Genomic DNA, 26,679 nt, shown 5'->3' on the forward strand with positions numbered 1-26,679 from the left:
ACACACACACACACACACACACACACACACACACACACACACACACACACATGTAACCACACATGTAGAGGCAATGACACAACACACATGAGCACACACACTGTATGAGAAGCATTTCAGAAACTGGAACTGACCTGCAGAGGCAAAAATCCTCCGGCCGAATCCACTATCATGACAGAAGGCACTCTGTTCTGAAAACAGATCTCCTGGGTGCGTAGCCCTTTTGTAACAGATATAGGATATATCGCACCACCCTTAAAGGATCCATCATTTGCGCAAACCATACAATATGTGCCATGTATTTTTCCAATCCCTGGAAAAGAAGAGACAGATAACAACAAAAATAATGTCAATAGACTTTAAAAGCCATTTTTAAAAGAACCGAAAAGTGTTAAAGAATTAGCACAAAATAAATCTGAAACCCATACCTTGGAATATAGGGATTTTGTTGCACTTACTGTGTAACGATGCTAATACTGGCCACTAGTTGAAATATTAGTGTAGTTTTTTGTTTAAGGGTTGTTGTTTTTTGTTGTTTGTTTTTGTTGTTTTTTTTTTTGGGGGGGGGGGTCCAGCACTCAAAGTGGGACTGTACTTGTTACAACTTTGGTGTGAAGAATCTTGAAATTTGCATCCACTTTCATGATCTTAGGATCTCAAAATGACCTTCCAAGCACCAAAAGACTTTCAAAATGTGAATCATCCCCTCCCCTCCTCTTTTCCTTTCAGAACTAGCGCAACAACAAAAAAAAGGTGTTATAATAAGCTAAGCGATCAGAAAGACAAAAAAAGATCACTGTGCAGCCAAAATCCTACTGTAGTCTAGTGAGACCTAACAAAATGAAAACCAACACCACATTCGTCAGCCATCCCTGACTCCCTGACATCAATCTGTCCCCGTGGTTTTATGCACACAGCATAATTTAGCAAAATTTGATCATTTTTTGCATAATTTCTGATTATTTTCCTTTATCATTCTTTGTTAAAATTAACAGAATCGCATAATTTCACATTTTTGGGCTCAGTTTGCATAATTTCAGAATTTTTCTTGCATAAAACAACGGGGACAGATCAATTCATATCAATATTGTGTACTAAAGAATAATATGAGGAAGGTCTTTAAAAGGAAGAGATAATCAATAGTTCTCTCAAAAAAGTGCGCTGAAATTATTATCATTAAAATAGAATATAGACTATATACAATGTACTAATGGTAAATTTTCACTTTCACTCCGGTACACAATGCTCTGCTTTGAGGGTCAGACTGCAGTATTATTTGTTGCAGATCACACATAGCCACTAAAACTGTCACAAATCAATTGTTTTCAAGAAAATTTAAAGCCAACAGCAAAACATCAAATTATAAATTAAAACTTAAAACAAGGTATGCCCCCCCCCCCTGTAACCCCCCATATTTATTCCTTACTTCAGGAGGGTATGCCCCCCTGTAACCCCCCATATTTTTTTCGAAGTGACTATTTCTCCAAACATTCGGGAAATTGAACTTGGACTCTATTTCTCCGAACGGTTTCCGTTCTCGACATTTTTTGGGGTTTTTTGCGAGATTTCGGCGTCATCTTTCAGTCTGCCATTCTGCGAGGACTGGGAAGAAGCAATTTTTGCATCGAATTCAATTTCTAGAAATAGGGATTTTTAAATGTCTGAATATTCAGATACTTCAGTTGCGGTTGGGGCAACGTTCCCGGACTATACTTCATTTGAAAATACCTTCAAAAGGTACTGCGAGAAAACAAGACTGATCGAACTTGGCAAAAAAACTATTTTGCATTTAGTCACCCAGCAAAAACTAAAATCCTTCATGTAAAAAAAAACCCCTTCATGCCCCGCCCCGTTCACACCTTACACACACACACACACACACACACACACACACACACACACACACACACACACATGCACACACACACACACATGCACACCCACACGGGCCACTCCATTCGCAATTATTATCAACAAATCTCGAGAATGGAAACCGTTCGGAGAAATAAAGTTCAAGTTTATTTTCCCGAATGTTCGGAGAAATAAGGCCTATTTTTTTTCTTACTTCAGGAAGGCATGCCCCCCTGAACCCCCTCCGCGATAGGCTTCGTGTGATAAAGTTCCATTATAAACCGTCAATTATTTTTAAAACTATTGTTTGCGATGGAAATGAAGTCGATATTCGAGTTCAGCGTTTCAATAATAATATCATAGAAAATGGACACATTCTATAGTACAGTAAATGTGAAAGGGGTGGGAAAGTAGAAAAATACCGTACTAATTGATCCACATACCATTCAGATAATTGGCTCTAGGGACATGTCCATAAGGCATACCCACTCCACCGATCAGAGACAGCTCAAGGAAGTCGTCCATATCATCAATAAGTGCCCTTACTCTATCAGTTACCATCATCTTCCCATGCTTTTTTACATGCCTTTCCATAGACTTTTCTCCTCCCCCTGCCAGAGCAACAGCTTCGGCTTGTCTGTACATATCTTCTGTTTTCTTAAAACAAGCAGAGTTCTTCACACTTTGTGGACTGTTAATGTTTATTGCAGCTTTGTCCTCCTCAACAACACGTAGAGGCTTGGAGCTGGCACGAGCATTTGGGCTTGGTTTGCTAGGACTATAAAGTCTTATGTGCCTTTGAAAGAGTGCTGCAAATCCGTGCAGCCTATCACCAGCAAGAAAAGAGTTCCTATTGCAGCTACTAACATTTTTTATCAAAAGTCTTTGATAAGACGCAAGCCTGCTGTAGCATTTACTTATGCAGGGCGGTTGCTGGAATCTCAATCTCAGTGACAATGAAGAATTTGGTCTGCTGATGGTGGGTGCTAAACATCTGAGATCACCAGCTCTGCCTCTAGGAGTAACGAGATAAACCGACCCTAATCTCGTCGCCATCCTCATTTATGGAATTCTTTTGCAAGAGAAAAACTGTGCATCTATAATGTTATGGTCCGTTCCGATACTTTCAACTTTCACCAAGAACAACTACAACTTACACACTGACCGGAATGCCGGAGAGTGGGGACCTGAGGTTACTCTCAGGTTACTGGATTTGTTTGTGTGGAACAAAGTTCATGCCCTCTCAACCGGGCACGGTGCTCTGGTTGCAAGTGTATCCTTATAATAATTATGACGAATGCGGAGATGAGAATGATGAGGTCTTGGTTGCTTTTGTATCAAATATCTGTCCAAAAAATTCTGGACGAGATCGTAATATCAGTGTAAGCCATAAAGTGATAGTAAGCCAAAAATATATTTAATTTCAGAAAGCACAAGTTGACAGATGTCCCAGTATCTTGCACGTACCTGCGGCGGGCAGCCCCTTCTGTGATTCAAAAATTAAAATATACTCAGAGGGCACCCTGTCCAGTGGAAACTGAGTAAAAAGCATGAATCATGAAAAGATGATACCAGTAGGCTTTTATCGATATTGAACAAAAGTGTTTTATTTATCAATAAGATATGACACAAAATCATAAAAATAATTTGACCTTCCCACATCAGTGTGTGCCACAAAACATAGAATTCTGTGGTATGTATTTAATTTGAGATACACCGCAATGAACCGGAAACTTTCATAGTCGGCAGTAAACAAACGAAAAGAAAGTGGAAGTCAGATGATGTCTGTGTTATAATAAAAGCTGTTCTATCCTCTCAACTTCCATTGTTATTTTCGACTGCGAATCTCATGTAATGGATTTTGACGTCAACGTCCACGATGCTACATCTGTGTTGCCCTTATGCAGGGAAGAGGTAAAGTAACTTCCTGGTTTTGGTGCTCCTGGTGTATACCTTGCCTTCGGTCATTGTGGGTGGGTGGGCGTGGACGTTGACATTTATATTGTTTGTTTTGTAGATGGGTCCTTTCTGAAGACCGAGAAAGTTTCCCAACAGTTTGAGTTGAATTGAAATAGAAGCAAAACAAAATAAAAAATGTAGTTCCCTACGACAAGAAGTGGGAGTGAAGATATGAACCTCGAACCAGGGTACCGGTAGCCTATTATTTTACGAAGTGCCTATTGATTTGAAACTCCGCGTTGCGATTGGGAGTGTCTAAACGCATGCAATGGCATGCACCAACACATTTTTTGCTATACTGCTATACGCATGCAATTGTGTGCACCAATATGCTTTTTTTGCTATAAGCACGCAAGTGCATACAAGGTGTATCATAACTTTGTTATGCTCGCAATTCCGTGCCGTAATGCCAAAGATTCTCTACTACCAAAATATTGCACTTCCTCTAAATTTGGGCTTTTGTCCGCGCCGTGGCGGGCCCTCTTTGCCGCTTAGCGCGTGATGGGCTACGTCACTAGTAGGGGATGCGAGGTTGGTTTCATCATCGACTGCTTGGGGGGTGTGTGCATGGAGAAGGACCAGGGACATTTATAATAAAGATATAGAATAAAATCCCCCAAAGAGAAGAAAATATTATGTCTGTAATGTCAAGGTGTTGAGAAGTCAATTAACTTGGATCAGTGAATAAATCATAGGAGGAGAAACACAGAATTTGAAAGAAAAGGGACAAAAAGTAACTGGGGAAGTTATCAATCAACATTTCTTTTTTTTTTAAATGCTCTTTAACAAAGTGCTATTTGAACACTATTTGTCTTTTTGGACAACACTACAGCCTACAGGAAGCATAGCATGGGTACGTTTTGAAAACTAGAGATGTTGATTGAAATATAATGCAAAAAATTACAGGATTTAACATTGTGTTGTGTTGAACAACTGTTTGCAAGCATATAAATGATAATCTGCTCATGATTATTGTTAAAAATACAGTTGGTCGACAGTAGTTTAATGGCAAAGTTTGATTAGTGAGCATTTATGAAGACTCACTATACACTATCAGGCTATATGTATTATTATTATACAGTTATAAATGCCAAAGTGTTCTGAGCTTCTGTCACAGCGCTTTGTTTTGAAAATGTTTCTTTTTTTTTTTTTTTTTAAGATCTAATAATTCTTCACAAAGTTGATAACCTTTTCTGTTGCTTTATTGATTTCAGCTTTTTTCTGAGCTGGTGCACAGGAGATTGTATGGAGACATAACGCAGGTGTGGCATCATCCGGGCCACATCTTCATCACAACAAATGATGGGCACAAGCTGTTTACTTTTGACTGTAAGCCAGTCACTCACCAGCATGTAAGTACGGCATTCTTTGGAATATAATATAATTATGTCTTACCGATATCCCTATGTGTGTGTTTGTATACTAAAAAGTCTACTATTTCTCATGTGGCAACACTGCGTTTGGCCTTCGTCTTGTTCAAACATCTAGCCAACTTATGGGAAGCTCATTTTGTAATAACCTCGAGATCTGAAAAGTACGGTAAGACTCCTACCAGTAAAGATGTGTTTGTTCTTCTTGTGTGAACGTACATCACACTTACTTTCATCTCAATGTAGGGAAAAGCCTGTGTATAGCATACCTATACACGTATCTAGTCTCAACAATCTGTGTCGTTCTAATTGTTTCAAGCATCAAGTACTTGGAAAGTGCGTGTACATTGTGTCAGAAGAGTCCAACGCTGACCGAAAGCCAACACCTGTCAGATGAATGACTGCTGACCAGCCAATATACAGTCTAGCATACATGCTCATTGTAAAATCAGCAGGATGCAGAACTCTTTTTGTTATGTACGAATTTCGCTATGTAGCATGTTTTAGATACAAAGAAAATACATCATGTTTTATGAAAAAATTTAGGACCTGAAAATCTGTTTGCTATGTGCGTACTGTACTGTGCTTTCTTCCCAGCTGTGCACTTTTCAGAACCACCAAGGAGAATACTCACTTTGAAGAGTGTTAAAAACACAAACATGTCTAACTTTCTTTGTCTAATCCATTTTCTGCAAACGTGTTACAAACTGTAATTATTCCTATCTAGGTGATGGGTAAATGTTTTCTCAGAAAGTGTCTATGGTATAGTTTGCAGCCACAGTCCTGACAAATCTGTCTGCCACAAAATTGCTGGTCACTGAAGTGTGAAGTGTTTTGTGTACAGTTCAGTTTGTCTTGGGACATCTCTATTGTGTAGTTATTCCTTGTGTCACTAAAGAGGAAAGTCCTGTCAGAGATGGGTGTTAAATTTGGAGAGCCTGCCTCCTTAAGAACGTAATAGTGTTGACAGGGGTGGGGCGTTACACCCGTACAATTACTTTTACCTAACTCTGCTCCTTTTTTCTGTTTCAGGCTTTTGACAGTGGCACCCTGGACCTGTCCAACATCCCCTCTCCCATCATCAACATCTTCATGGCTGCAGATAACATAGCAATCATTGTGAGTTGTTTTCTATTACATTATCAAAATTCCTCATGGTAGAACATCTTCTTAGATATAACTATCCCCTCTCCTCCCTCTCATAGACGTGTAAAGCATTTACATTCAGCATTTTCAATGTTACCAGTGCCCAACATACTTAACTACATGCCCGAATAAGAATCATTTTCTCATATTCTGGATTTTTTTAGTGCTGTCAACTTGAACCTGATTATCATATTATCATGTTTCAATTTCTTTTAATAATGTTATTGGTGAAGGATTCACTTGATATAGACAATCAGAATGGAAGTATTGTATGCTACATTTTATAACGAGAAGAGATTTTTTATGAAGTTGGGGATTATGATGGGTTAAAAAATGTTTCAGGAACCAGTTATTCAATTTTGTAAAAATTTTACCATATCATATCTTTGATCTTGTTTTCATCGGATTGTAAGAAGATAGTTCTATTATTGCGTCGATTTGTGATTTATTTCTTCTCTCTCTCCAAATCTCCAGGTGTGTAGATCCAGTCATACCTACTTGTTCAAATTTGAAAATGACTCCACGTGGTCCCGACTTGTTGAGTTAAACATCTCTTCGTCATCCGACCCATGTGAACTCATGAGTGCCACGTATGCCCCGAAGTCGAGGTCGTTAATCTGGTGTGAAAAACAACAGACATCAACTTCCCCTACAGAGTTGTCGGAGATGCCATCCTCGCCATACACGTACAGAGTGTGCAAGAAAACTTTTCCCGCAGGTTTGTTCCTCACTATCATCTGCCAGTACATTTTGTATGTGTTTGTGTGTGTGTATGAGTTTGTGTTTGTGTGTGTGTCACAATGTCTCACAATGTGCATTTTCATTCTTTTGATTGTCAGTTGAGTGATAGCTTTGCATTCTACAGCGCTCAGAGCCTTCTAGGGATTTGATGCTGTATAAATTCTTCTTCTTCTTCTCCTCCTCCTCCTCCTCCTCCTCCTCCTCCTCCTCCTTCTTCTTTTTCTTCGTCTTCTTCTTCTTATTATTATTATTATTAGTAGTAGTAGTAGTAGTAGTAGTAGTAGTAGTAGTAGTAGTAGTAGTAGTAGTAGTAGTAGTTTTATGATTACTATTATTATGCAAGAAAACATGTCCTGCAGGTTTGTCAAGTACCTTTGTTTATCTACTCATTCTCAGGAAATTTATATTAACCCATGTTACTTGACTAAGTTTCTCACATATCTTCTATCGAAGAAAAGAAAACCATGAATGTCTGACAAGTTGTGGCTTGCACTTTTTTATATAAGCCTTAGGTCCGCTAACAAAGTTCTAAAACGAATAATTTAGTAAAGAATAAACAGCATTGTGCTTCTCGTAGGTCTTCCTTAATTTCTTTCCCTATGTTGTTTTTGTCTGTCTGCCTCACTTTTTCAGAGCATTCACTGATCGCTGCTGTGTCAATGTGCTTATCTTTACTGGAACAAACTTGGAAACTGATAATGATCATGCTCTATTTCCTCAGGATTTGTGAACTTGAACTCATCCAAGGGGAAGGAATCTGACATCATCCTCCACAATTGCCCTCCGTTTGATCTGGAAACAATGACAGACGATGTTGTCTTCCTGACCACAAGGTTTGTTTTTGTTCATGTTATGACCGCGGTTATGATTATATTTAGCGGATTTGCGGGACGGTACTACAAACAAGAGGTCTCTGCTGCAATAGTTCAGGTTTGGATATCACTCTCACTCTGAGCTGTTCACTTTCTGTAGGCTAGTGACATTGAGGTAGGACCCTGCCAAAGTTACCAGCATCCTTAATTGTGGCAGTGGGGATGTAAAAGATTAACAATCTGAGAGTGCAATTGCCTCATATGAGTACACTTGTGTGAGTAAGTTGTGCTTCATTGTATGTCTAGTATTGAGTGGGAATGTATTGAATGCATTTCTGTGTTGATGCTGAATCTTTGCATCTTGATTCACCTTTCACCTTCACCTATCCCGTAGACCGGATGTCCATCGGGGTGCTTTTGAAGATTTGGCCACCAACTTCCTCCACTCCTTCCGGTCTTCAGCTTTCCTGAGCGTGTCTTTGAATTCCAGGCCTGTCCACTCCTTGATGTTGTCCTCGCAACTCTTCTTCGGTCTGCCTCTGCTCCTTTTTCCCTGGATGCTGCCTTAATATGGATCAATAAAACATATAAGTTTGGAAGTTTTACTTGGATGTAGTCACCTTCCTCATGGTCACATGCTGTATGTCTTCTCTATATGTCTGCTGCAGGTATAACAAAGACCAAGTGACAGTGTACGCGACGTTCAGCTGCAAGCACTATTCCCTGACCTTGTACATCGGCAACGAGACAGTGGACAAACCACTCTCCTCCTTCCTCGGACCCTCAGACTTCCAGGAGATGGCCATGACGCAACTCTCCACTCTGATCAAGGTCATTGTTATCATTGTGTGGCATCCTGGTGAAGTTAGTGGGCTCGTTCAAATTAGGAAATCGAAGAAACAAATGTTTTCTGCCTGTTGGGAATCTTATCAAATTAAAAAATTGGTATTTCCATTAAAAACACATATTTCCGTGTGTATTTATATGAAAAAATTTTATGAAAGGCACAAAAAATGTAAATTTGCAATTTCCAAGGCAATCTTTGGAAGTCACCAAACTTTAGCGTCTATTTTCTCGCTAATTTTACCTCTGACACCAGGCTATCCCCTCCTTTTTTAATCGCAAATATCTTTACATCTAGTCAAGACAGATAGGTATTTTTATATCAAAAGAAAGGATATTCCCTAGTCTGTTTAAGCCCTTTAAATTATTCTTGGTCTACCTTTGCCTCTTGTGCCTTCTATTTTTCTCATGAGAGCATGATGTTGAAGGGCTTTTTGTCAACTGGCTTATATAAAAGAATGAATTCAAAGAGTGTATATACGTACACATATTCATTCAGGTGTATGTTGTGTTAAGATGGAGGTATTGTAAAAAATCTAGAGATATATTATGTGGGAGAGGGTGCTGTAGAAATTATTTACATGATTATTATTTTATTACCATTATTATTATAAGTTTATTATTTTTATCATTATCATCATCATTATTATTTTTATTATTATTATCTTCTTGTCTGTAGCTGGAGCCGGGTGGGGGAGACCTGGGTGTCCAAACTGACCGCTCCAACAAGCAGGCGGCAGCTCTCTCTTCCTCGGGACAGCTGGAAATTTTTACATACAGTAAAGGTATAGTCAACCTTGCTTTACTGGCCACCTGTCCAAAATAATCACCTGTACAAACGACCTCTTTCAGCTTCCCCTGCTTGTATTTTTTTTTTCATCGTAATGACAATATCAAAGACGTCCAACTGTTTAAGACAACCACTTTCCTCCTTGACAAATAGGTGGCTGTGTTGGACAGTTTCAACTGTATGTACTGTCATCTGAGGGCATTTTCACATGTCTTCTACATATGCTGCGACGCTGTATTGTTCACATTTTAAAAATTTTAATGCGTCATTTTCACATTATTATGTCTTTTTCATATTTTTGATGTTTCATATTCACATTAATGTGTCTTATTCTCATGTTTAATGCGTCATATTCACATTTATAGTGTATCCTATTCTCATTTGTACTGTTCCCCTCTTCACCTTTTACTGTGTGCTAGTGCTAGGGTTAGCAAAAGTATCCTGTACAGAATGATGAAAGGTGCTGTGGTAGATTATACACTTTCCCCTTATGACTTTATGACTTGCGTGCTTCATGTGCTTTTATGTGGTTTACTCCTTCCATCCTATCAAATACTAGTGTCTGTCATCCTTTTCTCTCCTCCTTCTTTTCTTTGTATGTTAGTGTTAGTCTCTAGTGACATCACTATTCTTTGGTAGGCTACTTATATGATTTAAGGGTGGTGTAATATTCTTACTAAAACTTCAACTCCTCTCAATGTTTGTGCATTGTATTCTACAGTTCCTGGCGAGCCGAGAGCTTGGAAAATCACAAGGAATGTCGTTGATTTGTCGCGGGCCATGGAGAAACTTCCTGTGGTTGAGAAAAGGCAATGGTTTCTGTGTCGAGCTTGTCTGGGCCTGGTGTGCCAGGAAAAGCTATAGTAAGTACCTCAGTGATGCTAATCTTCCTCGGATCTGAGGAATTCCAGGTCTTTTAGCCTTCCCAGGAAATTTCTCAACTATCTGGCGTCCTACCGAGTCTCATAAAAGTCTGGGCGCCGATGATTTTCCTCCTTGTTAATTTTTTGTCATCAGCATCACTGGTACCTGGCTACCTGGAGGTGTCATCTCTGACTTAAAAGGTTGACGTGCAGTGACATGACGTGACGTTGCTTATGGTCACCAGCTGCCTTTATACATTCTGCGATACTTAAGCCATCCAGTGCGTTGATCTGGCCATTTTCTTGCTAATTTTATCTCTAGCACCATGTGACCCCTACCTCCTCCTTATATCACAGATATCTCAAATACCTTGATTTCTATTCAAAATAGATGAGTAATTTTTTTTTCATCCAAAGCAAGACAATTAAACAAGCTTTAAGATGAAACCAATAACTCCATATGCCCACTATTTGAGGAGTGCCCGATTAATAATAATAATAGATTGCATTTATATAGCGCTCTATCCCATACTAGTATAAGCTCTGAGCGCTTTACACCAATCACATAATCATTCACACAAGAAAAAATATTTCACAGAAACAAGAAAAACCAGTTTAACCACATAAAGAAGAACTTTCACAACCATACATTAGCTATACACAAAAGGACAGTGGAAAAAAAAATTCCATCTTGTGGTGACACATCTATCCCCCTTCCACAGCATCATCCCCTTAAAGGACCAGTCGGTGCACTGCGCGTACGACGGCCTAAGTTCCCCGCAAGATGTGATCACCAGCAACTCCCCGGCTTATCTGGCGTGGATCCTCACGTCGAGCAGCCTGGTCTTGCTTCAGGTACGTGGGAGTGTCACTCTCGTTGATTTTGCATAGAATGCACGGCTACTTGCCAGTAGGTAAAAAACATTCTTGATACTTTTCGGGGCCAGGGTACAGAAGTCAATTTATTGCTCTTGATGATCTTACTAATGCCAAAGAAAACTTATGAACTTCTTACTTATCATTATTATTGACACCATCACTTTTATGGTTGTAAGTATGAATATTATAAGGATTTGTTATTTATTTTTATTTACAATTATCATCACTGTTAGTAATATAACTATTATCTACTTTATTATTTTTATTATTATTTTTATCATTATTATTATTATTATTATTATTATTTTTATCATTATTATTATTATTATTATTATTATTATCATATCATATTATAGTTGTTATTATTATTATTATCATTATTATTACTATTATCTTTGCAGAGCTCAGACAGCAAGAAAAAGAAAGAGACAGCTGGGGAAAACTTGCCCGAGGATAATCTGCTGCAGACGGGCATCTTGCGTCTGGCTCATTTACATCAGGTTTGTTGTTGGTTGTCTCGATGTGCAGGCAGTGGCTCAGGCACACTTTATGTGTAGGAAGACTTGCTTCCACTTTGTTTTTGTTATATTCATGATACGATGTCAAGAAATTCTTTTCCCTGTCTGTATACATACACATACACTTGTATATGCACCTACAAAAACGTGAGTGCGCACCCAGGCACACACACAATACAAGCTAAAAAGATTGAAAAAATGTAAAATTCATATGAGGCATCATGACGAAATCAGGAACTCATTAAAATAATGAAATCAAAGAAAGCGACATTTTTTCACCCGTTTGGCAATTTTTATTGATTTTTCTTTTACTTTTTACTGAACATTGACTGTGTTATTTTGTCTGTGGCTGTGGGGGGTTTTTCTTTGAAGATGACCAGCATCTGTGATGTAGCGGTTATAGGCACTTTGCCATGCACACAGGAGACCCGAGTTCGATTCCTGAGTGGGGAGAAGTTTTATCAAGTATATTCAGTCTTTCTGCGGGAATGTTGTTTCCCTCACAGCCCGAGTTAGCCCTGGCAAGCAGGAGGCAGGGCGCCCGAGTTAGCCCTGGCATGCAGGAGGCAGGGTCGAAGCCCACATCCTCTTTAAATTGTGTCGATGAAGGCATAAAAAAGCCTACAGTACCTATATTTTTCTTTGAAAATATACAGTGCCCTATATTTTTCTTTGAGAATATACAGTGCCCTATATTTTTCTTTGAGAATATACAGTGCCCTATATTTTTCTTTGAGAATATACAGTGCCCTATATTTTTCTTTGAAAATATACAGTGCCCTATATTTTTCTTTGAGAATATACAGTGCCCTATATTTTTCTTTGAAAATATACAGTGCCCTATATTTTTCTTTGAGAATATACAGTGCAACTTTCACTTTGTTTTGAAACATGTCTGGCTGCTACAGTGCGGTTCTTCGTTTCTCTTTTCCTTCCAGCAAAGACTGGACGTTTATGACAGCGAGATGACTCAAGAGATACACAAGCTGAGAGAAACTTGGTCATCTGGCAACATGGCTCAGAACCATTCCCAGCTGGCTCAAACTGTTTGTGAGTTGACCTACTTGTTTTTTATTTAATCTAAGAAGGCACTTTACAAGAAATTTCCTCACTTCACCCCGGTGGGAATGGGTACCCAGCTACAGACAGCGAAAAATCTTGTCAGCTTGTTAGTGTTCGAGTGCTTAATGGGCTGCTTGCACTGTATGCTTCCCGGGAAGCTTGGAACGTTTTTGAATATTCTAGGGTCTGCTGGGGTAATAAACTAGCTACAATCGAGCAATCAAGGAAGTTGGTAACCATTTTACAAAGGGGGGGGGGGGGGGGAGGAGTAGGCGTCATATAGATCATTTTCTTTTGGTGGATGGGGGAGGGGGGGGGGATGGATCAAAAGTAAGACTTGGGTAGAAACTTGATTGATTGGTCACCTTTTACTGTACTGTTTTGTTTTATTTTGTTTTGCTCTCAATGGATGTTTTTGTTTTGAGCAGCCCCTTTGTTGGAGGAGTACTGGAAGCTGGAGAAACTGTCGCAGTCTTTGATGGACATGAAACAGGTACCGTACCACTTTGGTCTGCCTTTTGGTTGCTTTGGCAAATGCTTACATGTATGTGGGTGGTTGGCGGGTGCTCTTGTGTGGTTATGCTTCTTCTTTCCTATCAAACATCTATCGTCTTTGTCTCCCCTCCTTTTCGTGTTTGTTACTCTCTTGTAACACCTCTAATGTTCGGCACTTATATGACCTTATCGTGTTGCAAGTGCCGTAAAACTGTAACTAAAACTAAAAGCTTACATGTATTGAAAGCTTATCATTAGAGTTAATGAAACTGTAGACAGAGTGAGTGCAAAGAGATAGAGAGAGAAACCAAGAGAAATGAGGAGGGAGTGAAAGGATCACTGTTGGAACTTATGTTTCTGAGCACTGTCTTAGTAGAAATGTGCTATAAAAATATAATTATTTATTATTAGCAGTATTATTCTTGATGTGTGTGTGTGGGGGGGGGGGGGGGGGGGATGTCTCATTGGCCTCAAGCAGGGATGGACAGACTTTTTGGATCAGGGGCAAATTCAGTGGGGTCATAAACAGCAAAGGGCAACACATTTCCTCTGCCAGAAGTTTATATATGTGAGAATGTGTGTGGATCTGGGAGTTGTGTGCGCATGTGCCTGTGTGAGTGTGTATGCATGTGCGCGCATGTGTGAGTGTGTGTGTGTGTGTGTGTGTGTGCGTGCGTGCGTGCGTGCACTCACGATGTACTTATTCTTTCTTTTAAGTTGTCAGTTGTATTGAGTAATAGTTCTGCATTATACTGCACTTAAGAGCTTTCTAGGGATTATTAAACGCCATATAAACTCATCACCGTCACCAAGTGCCAGATCTGTGACAAACATCAGCCCTCATGGCTTGCCGTTCATTCCTTTGCTCAGTTGCTCTCTAAAATGCTTATTATTTTCCTGATCTTTCCCTGGCTCCTGTCTGTTTAGGCTTTCCATGCATGATGCTTTGGGTCTACCCCTGCTTATATATAAATTCTTCTTATTATTATTACTTATAATGAATTACTTGGCGCTCATATGACCTCATGCAGTTGCGAGTGCCGTAAAACCTCAACTAAAACTAAAACTGTTTTTACTATTATCCTCATCACTATTATTATCATTTTTTAAAAATTATTATTATGATGATGAAAAAGAAAAAAATTCTCACTAATGTTCCCCTGCACATTTCAGCCCAGCCCATCCTCTGAGGGAAGAAACACAGAAAAGTTTATCCAGGACCTCATGGCCAACGACGGGGAGGGGAAGACGGGACGGCACGCAAAGCTGGTCTGGCTCTCTCAAGTCTACCCTCAAGGTCTGCTGGACTACTTGTGTCAGGGAATCACCATCGACAAAGGTACATTAGTGAGTGGTTGGCAGGTGCTCTAGTGTGGTTACATGCTTACATGTATGTCGGTGGTTGGCGGGTGCTCTGGTGTGCTTATGCTTCTTCTTTCCTATAAATCATCTATCGTCCTGATCTCTCGTCCTTCTTTTTTGTGTTTGTTACTCTCTTGTAACACCTCCAATCTTCGGCACTTATATGACCTTATTGTGTTGCAAGTGCCGTAAAACTCTTACTAAAACAAACAAGTACATCAATGGTATCTGTTGCCAACGGTACATAACTGTGTCTGTGGTTTAGTGGTTAGGCGCTTGGCTGTCGTATGCAGGAGGCCCGAGTTTGATTCCTGAATGGGGAGAACATTTTATCGAGTATCTCAGTCTTTCTTCTGGGATGCTGTATATATCCCCGTCAGCTTGGGATGGCCCTGATGGGCAGGGTTGGAAGCCTGTCCCCTAGATATCTGAATTGTGTTAATGTTGGCGTAAACACACCTTCATTTAGTTTTTTGTTTTTTTTTATTTGGCAGCCTTTCCTTGCCTGACTTTTTATTTTGGTATTTAAGGCATAGCAGTAACTTATAAACTTATAATAAGTTTATAAACAGACCTTAATTCGCCTAGCAAAGCTCTTAGACCTAACACGTTCGTTCTTTCTTTTGTCACCAGATGAGCTCGTGGAGAGTGAGATAGCGTCGTGGCAGGCACTACTGGGTCAAGACGGAGGCGACCTCACCAACTTTGAGTTCGTCTGTCGTTTACTCTTCCTTCTCCACCCACACAAACTTGTGAGTCGTTCTTCTCCACCCGTGTCAGGTGTTATCCCTCAACTTACCACAACCAAAAATCTTGACATGGAAATTATTACACCATTGTTGCTAAAAAGCCAATATAAATAGAATGTTTGAAATCTCAATTTAGTACTTTAATAGTATATTGATTCCCAAATTTCCATTAAGAAACAAAATTAAGCAACAACAACAACAACAAAAGTTTGGTACAGATCTGGTCCCATAAGCATTCGCACTTTAAGTTTTATATAAACCAAAGGGCACTAGACAGTTGAGAAATTTAGGGTTTCGCCGGGTTTTAGGTTTAGAGAGGTTGTTCAATAAGAAGAAAAAATCAGGGGTTTTCTTTCTGTGAGTTTGCCGCTGTTTTCTGATCAGCGATGTCGGTTTAAGCAGACTTCATTTTAATTCGGATTGTTTTCAATTAAATTCCACTTAAACAAAAACCAGTTGAGAAGACTGACAATCATTTTTAAGACATGAGCTACGAGTCACATCACAAGTGGCAAATTGATGAAATGCTTTTATCTTACAAGAATAAAAAACAAAAAGGAGGAGACATGTATAAAACAGAGCGTTTAGAGCACGTATAACAAATGTTTACAAACATCAAATCCTGTTTATTGCTACTTCATATTGAGCTTTCTTCCTCAGTTCAATTTTGTGAAATGTGCCGAGTCGGCCAGCGAGCATAGCGTGGGAGTGTCAGCGTTTGTCCGGAAAAAACATTCAGTAAGTCGACTTATTGCTGTCAGCTAATTACCTCCATAGACGTAAATTGGGGGGTTCTTGTGGTCTAGAGGTTAAGTTGTTTGCCTCTTATTCAATAGGTGCCGGGTTCGAATCCGGATAGCGACGGGAAAATGTTCTTTTCTAAAATTTTCACCTTTCACATCCTTTCCTGCTCTCTAACAATGTTCTGTCATATATGCTTTCATCTCCACTTTCTGCCCCCAACCCCCCACCTCCTTTGCCCCCTCCTCTGGGCTCCTGACTCTTTCTGCAGCCTTTCTACTGCTACTCCTTGGCTTTTTCTTACTGCTATCTTTCAGCCACAGCCCTGATCTTATGGTAGGTAAGATCTAACACCTAGCCCTCTTAGATAAGGGCGAAAAGTCTCAGAGGTCCGGTGTGCAAGTTGTGGGCATTAAATATCCCTTTGTGGTCCAACATCGATAAGACTAGGCTTCGGTCGCCACCTAGGCAAAATTCCAAATTTCCTACCTACTGAAAAATGTTTAATGTGTCCCGTGCGTTCGTATGACCTTATGCACTTGCGAGCGCTGTAAAACACTGGCTTAAACTGTAATACCCTTGACCAGCCACTCATGGCCACTACTCTTTGCTCTCTCTATAAAAGTTTTGCTTTGCTGGTGCACACCATGAACGCTCAAATGAAGTGCAAAACCCCAATCTGGTTCTGGTCGAATGCACACACACCTTTCTCGCGTTGCGTTTCGTTTGGTTTCAAATTGCGTCAAGTGGTGTGCCCAATCAGGACCTCAGTGCTTTCTTGTCGTATCTCCATTTTTTTTAACATTGAAAATGTGACTTCTTCTTTAGCTCACTCTTTGTTATGAACTCTTTTCACTGTTATTAAAAATGGAGATACGACAAGAAAGCACTGAGGTCGCGCCATAGTGAACCCGGATTACACCAGGGTAAAGTCTTAAATAAAGGACAATCAGATTTTTCCTGAGGACTTGCAGATCGAATTCTGCACTTGTTTTTTAACAAACAGAGAGTTTACTTTTGTCCTTCAGGTACACAATCAAAACATGACCACACTATCATTGTGCAATTGTTACAGAGCTTGGCGCAAATTCCTTGGGTGCTCCATTAGCTCATGTGGCATCATACTTGACTTTGAAGCAGATGGCCCTGGTTTGAATCCCAGATTGGGCATTCCAGAACTCTAGTAATTTCTTTTTTTAGTTTTCAAGGTTCTCAACCCGTTTGGCTTGGTCCTATCAGAGACGATTGTTAACTTAAATTCGGAGGTCCCACCTCTTAAATAATCTAATAGTAATAGTGTGGATATTAACCTCACCCACTTGCTTACTCTTAAATTTGCATAACTTAATAGTGTTGATAGGGATGCTAAACCCAGACACTTACTTACTCTTAATCTTATATAACCTAATAGTGTTGATAGGGGCGTTAAACTTACCCACTTACTCTCCATTGCTTGGTGTTCCAGCTCATGTACTACAAGGCAGCCTGCGATTGTCTGCCCGAGACCAAGTCATCGTGTGATCCGCAAGCAGCCGAAGTGGCCAGGACTAAACTCATATTAGCCAGGTAGGACGAACACTTATATTGACCCGGTGGTTTTCTGAAACAAGAGCCACACTGGTTGTGGTCAGGCAGAAGCTCAAATGATATTGGGAAGGAAGTTTTTCTGAAACTACCTCTGCTAATTCTCTGAAAAGAAGACAATATTAACGAGCATCCGATATTGATCTGGAAGGGGAGTGTAAAATGTGTTACAGTCGAAATTGTCTAAGACGGCCTCACGTTGTCGAGGAGGAAAAGTGGTTGTGTTAGACAGGTGGGCGTCTTACACAGTGTCATTATAATGTTGAAAAAAAAAGTCGAGGGGGAAATTGGAAATGGCTGTTTGTCCAGGTGATTGTCTTGTACAGGTAGTCGGTTAAAACAGGTTGGATTGTATATATACGAGCTATTTACTCCAACCTTAGACAAACCATGCTACTAATGTTTACTTATATATTTGTACTTGTTACTTTTGTTTACTGTTGAGGGATGGCGCCAGTCGGTTAAAACAGATTGTACTGTACAAGCTATTTACTTCTTTAGACTAATCATGCTACTAATGTTTATTACATTTGTACTTGTTACTTTTGTTCACTGTCGACTGATGACTCGTCCATTCCCAGTGGGGCGGAGAACAGCGTGGAGCAAGCTCTGAAGGAACTCATGCGGCACCAGCTGTGGGCTGAGGCCGTGACCTTGCTGAAGGAGCAGTCGCACAACGAGGACACGCTGCCCACCTATCTGTACATCACGCTCAAGGCCATGGCTCAGGTCAGCTGGAAAAAATGTTTTAATTTCGGCGTTTTTACACCCCCATCGATACAATTTAGATCATGTAGGAGGCGAGTTTCCAAGCCTGCCTGTCAGGACCTTCCCCGGCTGAGAGGGATAAAACATCCTAGCAGAAGGACGGAAATACTTGATAAGAATTTCTCCCCATTTGGGAATTGAACCAGGGTCTCCTGCAAATGACAGTGAAGAGCATAACAGCTACACCCTAGACTTCGGTCTCAGGTCAATGAGGGCAGGTACTTTATAAATAGTCACAGTCAAAATTGTTTTGCAAGAATCAAAATAAAAAGGATCTTTTTTAGCTACCTCTCTAAATCAAAAACCCAGTTTAACCACACAAAAAAAACCCAGCTGTCTCGCAGATTTCAGTTTAAGCGGACTGCACTGTACATGTTTGTATTGGCCTGTAACAAGTCCTCATGTGTAATAAGAGGGGTATACTTTGACTCCAAAGTCGGACAATTTTTGTAGGTTGCATGTATAATATGTAAGGCAGCATGGTGAAATCAGGCGCTCGTCAAAATAATGACTCGGAGAAACAGGCATTTTTCCGCCAGTTTGGATATTTTTTTTCTCAAATTTTTAATTTTTGGCCTAAGCTCTTTTACATCCATATAAAAACACATTTCCATGTGAAATTTACTGAAAAACATTGGTTAAAGGCTCAAAATATTTCAGTTTTCAAAGACTCTTTAGCTATTGGAGTTACCAAACTTTAGCAGCAATTTTCTAGCTAATTTCACAACTGAAACCAGGCAACCTCACTTCCTTCAATCGCAAATATCATGAGTTCTATTCAAGATAAATGGATATTTATTTCATTAGAAGCAAGGCAAATAAATCAGCTTTCAGGTGATACCAATAACTCCACATGCCCAAAAATTGACGAGCGCCTGACTCCGCTGCGTCGTAACACACAAGTTCAAGGTGAATTTCTGACATGCTGGAGGGGCCTCAACACTTGTGAGATTGACTCATAATGTACTCTTTAAATGACGCATAACACATCACATACTCATTAGATATCATAAGAGCTTAGTATACAAATTAAATCTATGCAATTTTTTTTCAGGATGTGAAACACGCAGTCATTTTCACTGTCATTTACTAACAAACTTTTTTAAAAGTGACTATATGATGTGTAAGTATTACTGTTGCAACTGTTTGCTTTTAAGACTTTTTATCACGTTTTTCTTTAATTAAGTTTTTTTTTTTTTTCTCAGGGCCAGGTGCTGTCAGACTACGTGGGGGATCTTGTCTCCATCATGCCCTCGTGGAAAAGGTAAGAGACATGATGTATTATATATGAGAGACATTTAAAGAAAAAAATAGTATCTATATTTGATAATTTATTAATAAATTTTAAAAAACAGCATTATCTCAATCTCATATAAATTCTACTCATAGAATAAAGGCAGTGTGCTCTCTGTTCTGTGTGGTAAAATAGTCCACATATCTTTTAAAGAGCATGCCTATTTCATGTTGTATAAGCTGTCATTAAAATTTGGTGCTACTCTTTTGGTGCCTCAGTCATGGTTTGCTTTTGTCCTGTGCAAACATCCGTCTGAAGGAAACATTTGAGTATACTTTTAAAAGCAAGAACCTACTGGTATAAAATCATACGGTCATCATCAGTACGAGCTATTCAGTCATTGTCAAGTGTGTGATAATAACATAGTTTTGTATGTCCACCCAATATTTATTTGTGTGTGTGTGTGTGTGTGTGTGTGTGTTTGTGTGTGTGTGTGTGTGTGTGTGTGCATGCGCAAGAGAGAGAGAGAGAGAGTGTGAGTTTGTGTGTGAATGTGTTTGTGTGTGTTTTCGTGTTTGTGTGTGTGTGTGTGTGTACGAGAGAGAGAGAGAGAGTGTGTATGTGTGTGTGTGAATGTGTTTGTGTGTGTGTGTATAAGAGAAAGAGAGAGTATTTATGTGTGTGTGAATGAGTTTGTGAGTGTGTGAATGTGTTTGTGTGTGGACGAGTATGTTGGCATGTATGTTTTTACCATGCCTCAGCAGATCAATAAAATCTTATCTTATATTAACATCATTGACAGATATTGACAATTTTTCTGCTTTATTTCCCTCCCCAGTCTCGTTTCCTTCGCTGCCGTTGCTGCTCAGAACCCAGAAGTTCGCCAACAACAGTTGTCGCTGTCTGCGGCCAGCGTGTTTTCTCAAGGATCTACTAGCGTTCCCTTTGGATTGGTTAAACCTTTTCTCATCGATCTCATCGTCAAAATGGATGCACAACAGTAGAGACACAAAATGATGGTGTTGAATCGATCCTTGCAACCGGAAGAAAGACGAAAGATTACGATGGTATTAAGTCAATCCTTGTTAACCGGAAGAAAGATTATGACTTTTTTTGTTTTAAAACTGTTGTTGAAGTCAATCTGTTGGCGCTCAATAAGCTGTCCCCGTGGTTTTATGCACCCCGCATAATTTAGCAAAATTTGATCATTTTTTGCATAATTTCTGATTATTTTCCTTACTTTATCATTCTTTGTTAAAATTAACAGGATTGCATAATTTCACATTTTTGGGCTCAGTTTGCACGATTTCAGAATTTTTCTAGCATAAAACGACGGGGACAGAATATTATGTATTCCAGCTGATATCATGAAAGGGTTTTTGGTTTTGTCTGTATAAACAGGGTTCCCACTCCAAAGGGAAATCAGGAATTTCATTTTCAGCCGTAATGGTCATGAAAACGTAAGAATGGGTGAAAATGAACTCACCAAAAAGAACCCCTGGAGAAAGCTGGAAAAGTAGGCTGAGTCAGAGTGATCAAAGATAACACCTATCGGGGGGAAATTTTCTTCATGGCTCAGGTATTCCTGTGATCATCTAGCCGATTGATCTGTATAAATTAGATCGCCAATGCATGCTCATCATTACTTCTTCCTCTACGTCATCTTTTAGTTTTTAATAAGTTCACCGTGAAAATGGTCACAAAAGCCAGGAGTTAACAGAGGGGGTGGGGTGTTCTCTTTTTTTCTCCTTACTTAATGAGTAGGAATCCAGGGTTAAAGTTCAATTAGATACCCTACTACTAGCGGCAATATGTGGCTCCAGTGGCTAAGTGAGCAGTGAGTTCAGACTCAAGTAATGTAAAGCAAGTGTCAGTGACACAGAGTTTCGATGGGTGGTCACTGGAGTGTGTCCTTGAGCAAGACACGACAACCTAGGCTCAAAATACAGGGTGCTGCACAGTGGCGACCAGCAATGGCATGGTTGTGAACTTGTTCTGTACCTGTGTAATATTGTGTATTTATATATGTATTTGTGCATGTATTGATGTGTATGTATGTATGTATGTTTGCCAATGTGTATACCAAATTGCCCTTCTAGGATCAATAAAAGTGTAATTTATTATTATTTATTATTTTGTACAGTTTTAACGAGGGACATCTTGCTTGCCACAGTTGAGATGCGATAGAAATATGAAGAAAATTGTCGACTGAAAGAAAGCATATTGTTTGACTAAAGACGTAATCATTTGTTTCATAATCTTATCTCGATACCAAGTCCTTGCAGAAGTTGGCTTCAAATCAAAGGCATCCGGGGGGGGGGGGGTTTGAAAGTGTTATCTAGTGCTATGTACCAGTTTGGTTTTTATTACAAGTACTGCCCTGTGCACACTGCAAATCAAGTGGACATCTTACACAGTGTCATTTTAGTTTTTTTTTCAAAGCAAGGGAGGAAATGGGAAGTGGCTGTTTGTTCGTTTTTGTTTTAGTAGAGGTTTTACGGCGCTCGCAACTGCATAAGTATAAGGTCATATAAGTGCCAAGGGGTGGATGTCAACAGAGAAGTCCTTACACTTACAGGGAATCAGACTTTCTCTGCTCACCTCTCTTGCTTCAACAGCACAATGTCTGCTTCGACTATCAAGGCACCCCGGAAATAGCGGGTCACAATAGTGTGACATACATACTAAAGAAGTAGAGGAAAATGACGATAGTAAGGATTAGGAAAGAAAAAGCAGCAGTTCCCTGTTGTAGTTCAGGCACAGTTATGAACATGACATTGTTGGATCAGCCCATTTACAATTCTACTTTGCATTAGAACGAGAAATGTGTGCTCTTTGGGAATGGCCTTAAGACACTTCAGTCAGTGGCGCCGGGTTATGTTTGTTCAGGTGATTGTCTTCTCTAGGTGGCCATAAGACAGAGAGCAGGTTTGACTGTACTCTCGGGATGGCAAAGATGAACTTTGTGTTTCCTCCACATGTTTTGGCCAAGTTGTTAAGAAAACACATCTCATTTACATTTTGTTTTGTATTGCGTAAAAACAGTGATGACGAGGGCAATTTTTATAACTGCTTTTCTTGCATGTATATTTACTTGTATTTGTATAGAATTATTTGTTGTTTCCTTGGTTTTGGCCTACAGAATCCAGAAAAATGGTTGGGAAAGTGTGTCAAATGTTTCAACTGTTGCATTATTTATATTTGTAATTCAGTCTTTCAATTTAAAAAAAATGAGATACAATTAGCGACCTGTAGTTTTGTAGTCTTGTTTGAAAATAACAGTTGTTTCCTGGCATAATTTTCATGTTGTTGACAAGCTGTTCAAGTGTCCCAAGCCCACAAAGTAACATTAAAGAGAGAAAAAAAACATATTTTTAAAAAAGAAATTGTACCTATTTTATGTGGGGGGTTTTCTTTTTTCAACATAAATAATTTGAATTTTGACAAAATATTCCATGATCACATACACCCAATATTAGATCTAGAGATTAAGAAACTGCAATCTTTTCAAATGTCAAAATTTTGGGCTTTGTACATCTGAACAGCTGACTGACACGACACTGTTACTCAGTTCCTGTGTCAGGAAAAGTTCATCCCCAGGACAGGGACTGTTAGACTTTTGAGTACAGAAAAGCACATCACCACAATAACAGTTCACATTATAGAGCAGGGAAGAAGCAAAACAGACAGAAACAACAGAGAGACAGAAGAGAACTAGTCACTTTTAAGCTCAAGGGGGCTATCCGAAAAATGCTGTTTTGAGAAAATCAAAGGTAAAGTTTTTGCCCCTTGTTCAGTTTTTTTAAAAGGCAAGGAGAGTTTTCTCTATAACCAAATATACACACCAACGAAACCAAACTTCTCCTAGGTAGGGCAATGCCCACTTTTGGTGTAGGTCAAGATTTCTGGAAACCCCCGAAATCTGGGTTAGCCCGCTTATCCTTAATTAAAAGCGACCAATTATGACCTACCAGTGCCAGTGGTGCTCTCCAACCACCTGCAAGTACTGCCAGAAAATCTTTTTCTACATTACAGAGGCCCTGGGTACGGTGTAAGTTCGGTCACAGTTAGCTAGTGTCTCAAATTTAAAATTACTCTTCCTGCAGTGTTGAATGACATTCTGGGTTTCTACAACTCTAATTTTATTGTTACAGTAAGGTTTTACGGTGCTCGCAAGTGCAAAAGGTCATATGAGCGCCAATGGGGTGGATGTCAATAGAGAAGTCTATACGGGGAATCAGGCTTACTCTGCTCATCTCTCTAGCTTCAACAGCACAAAGTCTGCTTTGCCTATCAAGGCACCCCGGAAATAGCAGTTCACAAGAGAGAGACAAACATACAAAAGAAATAAGAGGAAAAAGGACGATAGTAAGGATGAGGAAAGAAAAAGCAGCATTTCCCCCATGTTGTTCCGGCACAGTATGAGCATGACAACTCTTGGCAATGAAAATCATATCATCTTGGAGGTAGGCTGGCTTCCAAACATGCCTGTAGGGAGGAGGGATAGTTTTTAGTTTTAGTAGAGGTTTTACGGCGCTCGCAACTGCATAAGGTCATATGAGCGCCAGAAGATTAAGGTGTTACAAGAGAGTAACAAACATAAAAAAGAAGAAGCGGAGAAAAGGAAGATAGATGTTTGATCTGATAGGAAAGAAGAAGCAAACCACACCAGAGCACCCGCCAACCACCCACAGGGAGGAGGGATAAGGAAGATAGATGTTTGATAGGAAAGAAGAAACAAACCATACCAGAGCACCCACCAATCACGCGCATGCTAAGACAAAACATATAGTAATTACTTGGAAGACACTGTGCTCGTAAGCTCTTCTCTTTCCCTTTTATTTAAAAAAGCACTCGTATACCGGCCTGTTCAAAACACATTCCGGCCTGTTCAAAACACATAAGTGCCTATTCAAAATAAAACATCTGGAAACATGAACATGGTTTTTGCAGAGTCAGAGTCAGCGCACACTACATGAACTTGAATGAGAAGGGGGGGGGAATGATATGGGGAATAACAATAAAAAAAAGAAATAAAACGTGAAATGACACATGCCAATTTCCTTTGAAAGAAAAGGCAAGAATATTATACATATATACAAACTCTCTAAGCATTTTTTGTTAAATCTTCACTACATGTTAAATCAATGACACAGCAAAATTTACCAGAACATTTCACAAGAAAAAACAATTACATAAAAAACAAAACAAAAGATAAAATGTCAATTTCAACTGCCTATATCAGGGCTTTAGTAACAAACCTATACTTATAATCAATATTTTCAGCTCTCACATAAAACAACTCTTGCAGACCAACACAACTCACGTGTTTATTTTAATTAGATTCATTTCTTTTTTTCTCCCTTTCTCTCTACTATATTCTTCTCTTTATTTCATTCTATTCCCCTCTTTCTTTCACTCAATTTTTCTCTCTTTTCTTCTCTCCCCTACACTTTGGCTCTAGTGAGAAGCTTAGACAAAATCAGTTCTAGTTCAACCATACCAAAACGATGTCATCAAACTCAAAACACTCTCCCTCTCTGCCCCCAATAATGTAGTGAAAGCCATGCTTTTCACAATACAACTGAGGTAAAAAAAAAAATTTAAAAAACCACCCCTTCAAGTTTGAGAGTGACAACATAACATAACAAATAAAAACCAGTAAAAACCCACAAATCTATCTCTTGTTGAAAACCAAGCAGCAACATCATGCAGCTTGAAAAAAAAAAATTTTTTATGAAGGTGTTTTTACACCCCCGTCGACACAATATGTACCATTTTGGGAGGCAGGCTGCCAACCTGGCTTGTCAGAACCAACCCGGACCGAGACCGAGATAATAAAAATTCTCCCCACTTGGGAAAAGAGTTCGGGTCTCCTCTATGCCTACACCACAGACGTCAGTTGCAATGGAAAAGCAGTTTGAAGGAAGTCTACAACACAATCAAAGAAAACTCCACAAAACAAAAAAACCCACAAAAACAAATGGCAAATTAGTCCTCCAAAGTAAATGGACTGACCTGACCTGTTTAGTTTTAATAAAAGTTTTACGGCACATGCAACACAATAAGGTCATAAAACTTTTAAGTGCCGAAGACTAGAGGTGTTACAAGAGAGCAGGGAAGAAAAAAAAGAAGAAGGGGGGGGGGGGGGGGGAGATAAACATGACAGATGTTTGATAGGAAAGAAGAAGCAAACCACACCAGAGCACCCGTCAGTCACCCACTTGACCTGACCTGTAATACCCAAAACAAACAAAAAAACCAAAACAAAACAACAAAAACTGGCGCTGTGGCCAAAATGGAAGGGTGCATCAATGATGAAGAACAAAAACAACGACCTGGAATGACATTTCACTTGCATAAATAATTTTAAAGCTTGCCTCGGACATGATGATAAAACCGACCAACATACAGACAGAACGTGACGACACAAGAGTGTGCTCACGCACACCACTAACAATCATTAACTTTTCCCCACTCCTCAGTCAATGATAACTGTATGACGTGCCCCCATCAGCAGTCTACATCATGTAGGGGGATGGTTCGTTGCTTTAAACACCACTTTTTCTCAATGACCTATTATATCGGCACGTGGTTTGACGAAAAACTAAGGCATAATATATTTCAACAGATACTTTGGTTCTCTCAGATTTTCAGCTTCCGACATATTAATTACTGGCAGCAACACTTGATAGCCCACTGTCAGGCAAAATAAGATTTTTACCATCTCTTTTCAGTGAAAAAAAACCCCATAGGAATCCACTTCACGCATCAAAACTTTGATCTGCAAAATGTCAATTCCTGTCCGTAAAATCGAAGGATGAAAAAAGTTAAACCGCCTCTGGACCATATATATAAATAAAAAAAACACAAAGTCAATACAATTGAAAACATTAACAATTAAGAACATTG

General features: G+C 39.4%; 2 protein-coding genes across 2 annotated transcripts in view; one reads left to right on the forward strand and one right to left on the reverse strand.

Moving 5' to 3' along the window:
- The window catches only part of LOC101853316 (methylcrotonoyl-CoA carboxylase beta chain, mitochondrial), a gene marked incomplete in the record, with an annotated part of 10,836 nt that extends 7,789 nt beyond the window's left edge, over window positions 1–3,047 (reverse strand). The window contains 2 exon segments of the mRNA XM_013082569.2: window positions 135–313; window positions 2,295–3,047. Coding sequence (XP_012938023.1) covers window positions 135–313; window positions 2,295–2,913 — 798 coding nt within the window.
- Window positions 3,048–3,586: 539 nt separating this feature from the next.
- On the forward strand, window positions 3,587–20,997 carry LOC101847957. The gene is made up of 19 exons (XM_005098387.3): window positions 3,587–3,765; window positions 5,025–5,162; window positions 6,213–6,299; window positions 6,801–7,044; window positions 7,789–7,900; window positions 8,548–8,710; window positions 9,402–9,507; window positions 10,234–10,375; window positions 11,098–11,230; window positions 11,656–11,754; window positions 12,711–12,822; window positions 13,263–13,327; window positions 14,503–14,668; window positions 15,325–15,443; window positions 16,101–16,178; window positions 17,647–17,747; window positions 18,347–18,494; window positions 19,739–19,797; window positions 20,606–20,997. Exons 1-19 carry the CDS (start codon window positions 3,706–3,708, stop codon window positions 20,769–20,771), a joined length of 2,298 nt encoding a protein of 765 aa, XP_005098444.1. The 5' UTR covers window positions 3,587–3,705; the 3' UTR covers window positions 20,772–20,997.
- The last annotated feature ends 5,682 nt before the right edge of the window (window positions 20,998–26,679 follow it).

The sequence above is a fragment of the Aplysia californica genome, unplaced genomic scaffold, assembly GCF_000002075.1.
Source record: "Aplysia californica isolate F4 #8 unplaced genomic scaffold, AplCal3.0 scaffold00181, whole genome shotgun sequence".
NCBI lineage: Eukaryota > Metazoa > Mollusca > Gastropoda > Aplysiida > Aplysiidae > Aplysia > Aplysia californica.

Coding starts and splice junctions, on each gene's coding strand:
- LOC101847957 (XM_005098387.3), top strand. CDS start 3,706: ATGGATTTTGACGTCAACGTCCACGATGCTACATCTGTGTTGCCCTTA. Junction 11,755..12,710: donor GTCTGGCTCATTTACATCAG/GTTTGTTGTTGG, acceptor TTTTCCTTCCAG/CAAAGACTGGACGTTTATGA. Junction 19,798..20,605: donor ATCATGCCCTCGTGGAAAAG/GTAAGAGACATG, acceptor TTCCCTCCCCAG/TCTCGTTTCCTTCGCTGCCG.